The sequence below is a fragment of the Lolium rigidum genome, chromosome 1 (genome assembly GCF_022539505.1).
Source record: "Lolium rigidum isolate FL_2022 chromosome 1, APGP_CSIRO_Lrig_0.1, whole genome shotgun sequence".
In the NCBI taxonomy this organism is placed as follows: domain Eukaryota; kingdom Viridiplantae; phylum Streptophyta; class Magnoliopsida; order Poales; family Poaceae; genus Lolium; species Lolium rigidum.
Genome location: NC_061508.1, coordinates 259,759,713 through 259,768,444, shown reverse-complemented (window position 1 = coordinate 259,768,444; position 8,732 = coordinate 259,759,713). Strand labels below are relative to the sequence as shown.

At 43.9% G+C, this 8,732-nt stretch overlaps 2 protein-coding genes across 2 annotated transcripts; one reads left to right on the top strand and one right to left on the bottom strand.

Moving 5' to 3' along the window:
- Positions 1-2,101: 2,101 nt before the first annotated feature.
- LOC124683578 (3-oxoacyl-[acyl-carrier-protein] reductase FabG-like) lies at positions 2,102-3,491 on the top strand. The gene is made up of 3 exons (XM_047218066.1): positions 2,102-2,511; positions 2,780-3,009; positions 3,088-3,491. The coding sequence occupies exons 1-3, from the start codon at positions 2,169-2,171 to the stop codon at positions 3,364-3,366; spliced, it is 852 nt and encodes a 283-aa protein (XP_047074022.1). The 5' UTR covers positions 2,102-2,168; the 3' UTR covers positions 3,367-3,491.
- Positions 3,492-4,151: 660 nt separating this feature from the next.
- LOC124683577 (potassium transporter 26-like) lies at positions 4,152-8,096 on the bottom strand. Its single transcript, XM_047218065.1, has 8 exons — positions 7,923-8,096; positions 7,588-7,810; positions 6,416-6,661; positions 6,246-6,296; positions 5,859-6,119; positions 5,643-5,695; positions 5,200-5,569; positions 4,152-4,966 (listed from the first exon to the last, which is right to left on the bottom strand). Exons 1-8 carry the CDS (start codon positions 8,094-8,096, stop codon positions 4,152-4,154), a joined length of 2,193 nt encoding a protein of 730 aa, XP_047074021.1.
- Positions 8,097-8,732: the final 636 nt, after the last annotated feature.

Sequence of the window (8,732 nt, the reverse complement as noted above, 5' to 3'; positions counted from 1 at the left end):
ACTCTCAATCTCTCATGACAATATATTACTTAAGGCCTTAGCCCCGGTGAGGCACCACGTCGCTACCTTGTTCTTGATTTTTTCCACAAGCATGGTGGAAGTTATGGATTGGTTTCAGAAGATGCGACTATTCTCGACTGCCCTATTTTGTGAATCATCTCACCCCAACAATCCTTAATTGTGTGCATATCTTCCCAATTTGTAGGGTCGACATCGTATTGGCCAAGCCAAAGCTTCAAGTTGGACCACACGCTAATGGTGAAGCGAAATTTGAAAAGTATGTCGATTCTTGGTGTTGGTTAAAAAACTTGCATAGGCCTCAATTATATCTTCCGCTTTGTTCAAGTCTATTTGCCGCCCAAACTCGATTTTGAGAGATCAACCATGCATGCAAAGATATTGCACTTGGGAGGTCCACATGGTTTTCAAACCAAAGAAGGCATAAGAGAGTTTGAGAGTCTCAAAAGTTATATCTTGTAGGCCGACTTGGCGGAGTAGGAACCATCATTGCTGAACTTCCAAAGGTTCTTCTCCGCAGGGACCACCTCCAAATGAACATTGGTGAGTTTTTACCAGAGCTTGTAGAATTGTCCAATGTGATCCATGCATGTTTGGGCCACCATCAGTAGTGATTTAGGTGACCCCAAAATCATTTTGCATGTCTTTGTGAACCGTGCATTTTCTTTTTCGAATGACCAAAAATTAGTGGGGCAATGTCCTTTGGCCGCATACCATCAAGCTAAGTAGCTGCCAAAAAAATGCCTTCTTTCCATTTCCATTGGCTACTTTAGTCGCAGCTGCGAAGAGATCATGATCATGAGGTGTCCAGGGGTTCCCGAAGCTGGCCCATGCCTTAGGGATGTACATCAGTGGCGGACACAGGAAAAAAATTGTGGGTGTACACATTTCAAAAAAATCCCAGTAACCCATGTTGTTGTGGATATACTTCATAGGTGTACAAATGATCCGATTCAGGCAAGCCCGGGTGGCCCACATATGGTGGTGATGGCATATGGCCCACCGGGCGGCCAAGTTAATGCTGATCAAGATGGAAGATGTCCAGCCCAGGGACAAGGAGCCGTATCCCAACCGACCTATGAAGGTAGCCGGAACCGAACCGACCTACTGAGGTAGCCGGATACATGGAGGCCCATGAAGGTAGCCGGATGCTTGGAGGTCTATGCCAGGTGTCAGATCCATGAAGACCCACGAAGGAAGCTGGATTCATGACGACAAGTTAGGAATAAGTGGATCCTTGACGTACACGACAATGTAATATTCCGTACTTAGGCAACTTGTATTCCGGGTAGACTCTCCGTAGAAACCCTAGATCCGAGCGCCTTTATAAGCCAATTGATTCACAACATTGTACATTAATACATTTTTTTCAAATGTGGATTGTTCCAATACGATGAAATATACCATAAATAAGGATTTACATCACTAGGAGACATGTGATTTCGACGAGTGGAAGCCAGACTGGAGGAGGCGGGTGAGGGGAGGCCTGGCCTCCATGGGGTTCAAACCAAACATTTCCATAGATTTCTGATTTGGTAGGTCTATATGAGTCAAATGAACTCAACAAAAGTTGAATCGAGAATTTGGGAGTAACTGGAGTGTAGATTTAGCTACATTGTTCTATATTTATAGTGAAATTCGCTAAGAAACATTATTTTCAAGACATGACCATTTTTTATTATTCATGGAACAATTCTTTTGAAGCGTAAGGATTTTCTAAACATCCACGAACTATTCTTCCAAGACTCCGTGAAAAAAATCAAGACATTAACCTTTTTAACATCCGTGAAATATGCATATTTTTTTGGGTCATGGACCATTTTTTCACAAGACATGAACCTTTTATATTTGCAATCTGATTTTTTTTAGCATGAATGAACCCTCGTTTAATAAACGTGTGAGAGAGACGGGCCCTAGTGATTCAAAGTTTGGAAGGGATGCGTGGTGAATTTTTCGATTGGCAGGATGGAGCCAAAATCACAAAACCGTGGCTCAGGAACCAAAAGGGGTTTTTGCCGCTTTAGTCGTTTTATTTCCAGATTAAAGTGAACGGGCGAATTCAATCGAATGCTCTCCGGAGACGAGACTCTACTTGGAGTGCGGTGCTTTCCTGGCGAGGCACCAACCCAACTCTACTTTCCCAAAAAGAGATGGCGTCGTCGCGGCGGGAGACGACGGTGGGAGCGCCGTGGAGCAGGCTGGACGGGCAGGTGGTGCTGGTGACGGGCGCCTCCTCCGGCATCGGCCGCGAATTCTGCCTCGACCTGGCGCGCGCCGGCTGCCGGGTCGTCGCCGCCGCTCGCCGCGCCGACCGGCTCCTCTCGCTCTGTGACGAGATCAACGCGTCTGCCTCGGCGGCCGGCGCAGGACCCCGGGCGGTGCCTGTTGAGCTCGATGTCGCCGCCGGAGGGTCCGCTGTCGACGCGGCAGTGCAGAGGGCCTGGGACGCCTTCGGCCGCATCGACGTCCTGGTCAACAACGCTGGCCTCCGAGGTAACCAATTTGCTCTACGGGGTTCACACCCCGTGCGAACCTTTGTCTATTGATTTATGCAATTGTCATATCTGAAATAATTTAAGGGTCTGATTTTGATCTCCAAATGCTGTCAAATTAAGCTCAGATATGAAATAGTTTCGAGCCAATACCAAAACTACGAACATGCTCTTAGTAAAACTGTTAATGGGTATTAGGTTTTTGTTACTGAACCTATTACTTGTTGCCCTCAATGGATGTGTAAGAGTGGTGTCCTTGCATACTTCAGGAGGTGTTCACTCGCCACTGGATTGGCCTGAGGATGAGTGGGATAAACTCATCAAGACGAACCTTACAGGACTATGGCTCGTCGCCAAGCATGTATGTAGGCGCATGCGGGATGCCAAGATAAAGGGTTCAGTAATTAACATTTCCTCTGTTTCGGGTTTGAACCGTGGCAATCTGCCTGGCTCCATTGGATACGCATCGTCCAAGTCGGCTGTGCATTCCGTCACGAAGGTAATATCCTTACTACCCAGTCAAAGGCTTGTCGAATTATTGTGCTTGTAACAAGCTATATTTGATATGCTGGTGCAGCTCATGGCTTTGGAACTGGGAGCGCATGGAATTCGAGTGAACTCCATTGCGCCTGGAATCTTCCAGTCAGAGATAACTGCTCCTCTGTTGCAAAAGAGATGGTTGAAAACAGTCGTTTCAAAGATCGTGCCACTTAAGGTCAATGGCACTACTGATCCAGCATTGACATCGCTGGTTCGTTATCTCATCCATCAAACGTCGTCATATGTAACTGGCAACATCTTCGTTGTAGATTCAGGTGCTTCCTTACCTGGTGTTCCAATATTCTCTTCTCTGTAATCAGTTACTGGAGCTAAGGTGGGTATGTGCAATAAGCAATAAAAACTAGTGCCTTGATCTGTCTGTACTGTTAAGCATGTACTCACATAACATGTTATACTCTGAAGACCGCTTCTCTTTTGTTCTGTCATGTCAAGCATAGTATACTTAAGAATTATTTCTAAATATAATAAAATCTACATGGACAGTGTCACTACATTGTTGGCTGTAAAAGCATCTTCCTTGGAAGGTCACTATTCCAATAGTTCTAAATGCTCGTGCTATATATATATGCACATCATCATGATAGTATATGAGGGTTGTAACGTCAGATATATATTATTTTCGCAGCCGGTTTTCCTAAGAAAATTATCCAGGTAACATTCTTTTATATATATATATATATATAGAATGCAGGTAAAATTCTGATCACAATACTACATACTAAATAAGAAAACGCAAATGACCCAGGAATACAGTGCAGTTATTGCAGTAATGCTTTGCATGCTAGGTTTAATATGGATTGGATTACACGAACGAAATTCACGATAAATGGAGAAAAGAATCGATTCCTGGCAGTTCTAGCAATCACATTTATAATAAAAAATACCATCGTGGAACCAAAATTTCTCTAGAATATGTGAAACAAATAACAAGCTCACAAACTTTGCTACAGTTTAAATGACCAGGGTAGCTTGAAAGAAAATACCAAATAATAAGTTCGCTAATGTTACATACTGAAACATCCAGATTCCGTGCATATCATTCAAATAAAATGTGGCAATCAAGCCTGCAAGATGCCATCCTCAAATCTCATAATGCATTCCAACCTGTAAGGTTTTGCCAGGAGCTATCTTTAGACTGGACATGTTGGACCTGAAGTTCTTTTGCAGGAACCTGTAAAGGTTATTAATAACGAAGCGCTTGAAACGGTTTCGTCCGGTGCCCATCTTTAGAATAGTCCTTCCAAACACAAAGGTTGTTCCATTTGTGAAAGCTGAATCCAGCAGTAAGGTCTCATCATTATTGTCAGCAATTTCCTTGAGAGAGGCAACAACTAATACAACAAAATCGTCATCATCGATGTTGTGTTTGTCCATGTAGCCATATTGGAGTATGCACCTGTAAACACCGACATGATCCAGTTTGTCTACGAGGAAGCGCTCTTCAGGAAGGATGAATGTCACTGGAAGAATCCTCACGGTGACAAACACCGTCACTTCACGGATGGAACCCGTATGCCGGACATAGTGGCGCACAATTGGTGGAATGCCATTCATTAAGTCAGTGCAAAAGATGCATATCCCAGGTACCTTGCTGCTCATCGTTACTATTTTAAGGAATTCCTGCCTATCCACCAAGTTGGCTGCTTCATATTCATTCTTTTTGCGTCTCCCATAAGTCCATGAAGTTGTTATTGAAAGGAAAAATGCTGTAATTACAAATGGAACCCAGCCACCTTGTAAGACCTTGTATAGAAGTGAGGTCATGTAAATGACTTCGATGGAAAAGAAGACACCACAACACAGAGCAACTAGTAGAATATGCCACTGCCAGACTATAACCATGTTAACTGACATCAGGGCTGTTGTAAAAAGCATAACAAATATCACCACAGTTCCTGCAAACAAAAGGAAAGAACTTCCAATCAGATGGCAACTAACGCATTTAGTACCAATTGCACCCATCCAAATAGTCTTTGCTTTCTTGTTTCTAGCAGAATACTATGGTATGCTACTCCATTCTTAAGAGCCCAAGTACCAAACAAACTATTAGGTATTTTGCGTGTTACGATTTTTATGTTCACAAAACATGGAAATTAGAAATAACATGACCAGATGCTAGGGTGCTCACCAAAGGCTTGCCCAATCTGTGGCCCCCCTTCAAAGCCAACAGTAATCAAGATGCACACGATCATCAAGAAGTAGTTGACCTCTGGAGAGTATACTTGACCTTCATATTTTTCTGAGGTATGCTTCATGGTAACCCTCGGAAAACAGCCTAGTGCAATTGATTGCCGAATGATGGAGAAACTGGCTGATATTAATGACTGGCTGGCAACAATAGCAGCTAAAGTAGCTATGATAAACATGGGCCAGAATAAAGGTTCTGGGGTGCTACTGTAAAACGTTGTGCTGAGCATAGAAGGGTTCTTGATCAAAAATGCTGCCTGGCCAGCATATGCAAGGATCATTGATGGATAAACTATTGCCGAATATGCCAGCTGCATGGGGGAGGAAGGAACATAGTTAGTACTTGTACTTTTCTTACCATATCAATAGCCAATTATCATTTACCTGAATCGATGATTTATTGAAATGACCCAAATCAGCAAACATAGCTTCAGCACCTGATTATGATCACCGGTATAATAGTCATTTAAGGAGGTTAAGCAACAGAAAACTAAATAACTAGATATATATCCTTTGAGTGTGAAGTAACATGAGAAGTCGAATTTTGTTGCATGCTTTTATTCAAACTGAAAAAGGTTCTAGTTGAAGTAAATTTCTAACCTGTTATGCATAGAACCACTGCTCCAAGTTCCTCCCAGGCTGCCTTTTTGTTTCTCGAGAAGAAGGTTATTATGTATATTGGATTCCAGGCTTTCAGAACGGATGGATAATACTTGATGATATTGTACAGTCCAATGAATGCAACAAATACAAACCATAAGAGCATAATAGGAGAGAAGGCGAAGCTGACTTTGCTCGTCCCAAATCTCTCGCAAACAAACAGAATGATCAAGATGATCACGCTTAGAATGACAACATGCTCTGGTGCAAGCAAACAAATCGTTATTGTTTTTCCTTGCCATACAAAGTAGAACTGTGTTGGCTAAAATAGCAAGAAAAAGAGAGTCTATAATACGGTAATAAAGAAATCAAATAATCAGCTGTTACCTTGTGTTATGCGATCAGATCTTGTTTGGATACCTTGAACAGCTGACAGAACTGATTTTTTCATATACAAATATAAACATCAGGACAATCAAACGAGAACTAAAATTACATTACTGAGCACTCTTGAAGTGGCAATAAGAACGGAAAAGTTGGATGGATATACTGTGTACCTGAGATGGCTGGAGTGAGAGCACCATCACCCATCACCATGGAAGTCGCACACAGGACCATATAGGTGATGACTGCCTGTGCTAGTGTGCTTTTTTCCAAGAAGTCCCGCATCTTAGATGGTAGTTTACTCTTCTTACTGTGGAACTTCAGATTAATGTCAGATACCAATCGTGTGACTGGCATTGGCATGCTTCCCTTGAAATTCACATGCTGCCGCAAAAGCGAGTACAGGGCAAAGGTGCCACCTTCAGGAAATAAGCGCGAGTGTAAGTATGCTCCGAAATCCAAATGTGACCTATATATATTTTTGGCAAGCAGAAGGAAATGGAATTTTGAAAAGCGTTTTATACTTTCGTAGAGTAATTGAGCTTGTAATATACCGTTGATAAATAGTTGTACTGTGGCAGTCTAGCAGAAGTATTTTCTCTTACATTTTTTTGTGTGCTACTTTCACAGGTCGTGTGTTCAGGCTTGTATGGGGATTTCTGCTAGGCTAGCTTCTATGTTACATTTGAAGTTATTTTCGTACGGTTTTTCTGGCAATCAGCTGTGGTTACTGAGTAGCAGTTGAGTTCAACATCACAAGGAGGAGCAACACAAAATAATACTACCTCTGTCCATGAAAGGATGTCGCAAGTTGTCTAAATTTAGATGTATCTAGACACTCTTTAGTGTATAGATACATCCGAATTTAGACAAATCTCTCACATTATTTTATGGACGGAGGGAGTGTAACATTTCACATTGCAGTTCCAGTTCTGAACTGTCTAGCTACATTCCTGATTTACCATCTATTTCAGCTAGGGTTGGTATAACAGGGGAATAGAACACCGGGTTCCCATGAAAAAACATAATTTTACCTTAAATATACTGCTTTCATTTTTCATTTTGTCTTATTACTTTTAGGCCCACAAAGATCATTTTCTAGTTTGAAAAGGGGTCACATGGCACCCAACTTTTTTTTTTTCGAGAGTAAACATGGCACCCAATATTCAACATCATATCTGGAGCGTTGCTGCTGACATAGGCCAAAAACCGGTTCTGATTTTTCCAATCTACTCTACTATCAGAATTCAGCCAAAACACTCATATCCGGTGTTCTCGCCCACGCAGTTTCCATCGATGATTAGGAGATTAACATGTGCTGAAGATCGAGGTAGTAGTAAGTTACCTTCTCCGTGATCGTCGGCCCGGAGGACGATGAACGTGTACTTGATGAGGCCGATCAGGGTGAGCGTCCAGAGGATGAGGCTGAGGAGGCCGAGGAAGTCGTGCTCCCCCGGGTTCGGCAGCTTGACGGACGAGTACACGTAAAGCGGCGACGTGCCGAGGTCGCCGTACACGATGCCCAGCGACTGGTAGCTCAGCACCCCTACCTGCAGCCACGTGAAGTCCTGTGCCATCGCCGGCCACGCGCGGCGTAGATCGGTCGATCGGTCGCATCAACAGATCAGAAATGTCGACGAGTTTGCGAGGTTTTAGATCAGGGACTGCTCGTATGCGTACCAGGGGCTTGCGGTGCTCCATCTTGTAGGAGTGGCTGAAGGTGCGGCGCGCGCGGCAGACGTCCCCGTCGCCGGCGTCATCGTCTTCGTTCGTGGAGCTCCTCTCGTCGATGGCCGCGACGGCGGCGGCGCTCATCTGGACCACGACGTCTTCGGCCGGCGGCTGGTGCTCCATTGCGCGACCTGGATATCCGATCAATCTCAGCTGAAAGGAGAGTTCGTTCTCACTTCTCAGGATTTAATAGAGGCTGGGGCTACTCACTCGGGGTTTTAGGAGCTGGTAGTTATAGTTTGTTAGTTTGTTAGCATGCAAATAGCCCAACCGCGTGCCTACAATCTTCCTCTCCTTGTTGACCAGCGCCCAATATGCCGAGTGAGACGCCGGTGTGGCCGTGTGGGGCAAAGGATTTCGGTGCAAAATAGAGTAGCACCATTGTAAGCAATCTCCTTGCTAGTGGTTGAATCATGATCAAAATATTGCGAAAGAAAGTGAAATGTGGGCCGGAGATTTTCCGTTATTTTTTAAGGGGGTTCAGTGTTTTCTTCGTGATGATGATGTCGGCTACATCCTAAAGTCAGAATAAGGTCATCACCACCCTATACTCGCTCCGGTGCCTAGAGGATTTTCTAGGATTTGGTCGATTTTTGTATTCGTTGGTACGATTGCCATCATCGGCGATGATTGTTTCTCTCGCGCTGGTCCTCTGGGGCATTAGCATGACGACTTATCGCCCGTCTACTACAACAAACTTTATTACGACAAGCTTTGCCCGACTCCGGTGATATGGCAACCGGTAGAAGCCTAATGATT

Bases quoted from the DNA above. Each gene is read 5' to 3' on its own strand.
- LOC124683577 (XM_047218065.1), bottom strand. From the start codon at position 8,096: ATGGAGCACCAGCCGCCGGCCGAAGACGTCGTGGTCCAGATGAGCGCC. The intron at 6,662-7,587 runs GTAACTTACTAC...TATTTCCTGAAG, and splicing joins GGCCGACGATCACGGAGAAG to GTGGCACCTTTGCCCTGTAC. The intron at 6,120-6,245 runs GTAACAGCTGAT...TGCTTGCACCAG, and splicing joins ATCTGATCGCATAACACAAG to AGCATGTTGTCATTCTAAGC.
- LOC124683578 (XM_047218066.1), top strand. From the start codon at position 2,169: ATGGCGTCGTCGCGGCGGGAGACGACGGTGGGAGCGCCGTGGAGCAGG. The intron at 2,512-2,779 runs GTAACCAATTTG...TGCATACTTCAG, and splicing joins CAACAACGCTGGCCTCCGAG to GAGGTGTTCACTCGCCACTG. The intron at 3,010-3,087 runs GTAATATCCTTA...ATGCTGGTGCAG, and splicing joins CTGTGCATTCCGTCACGAAG to CTCATGGCTTTGGAACTGGG.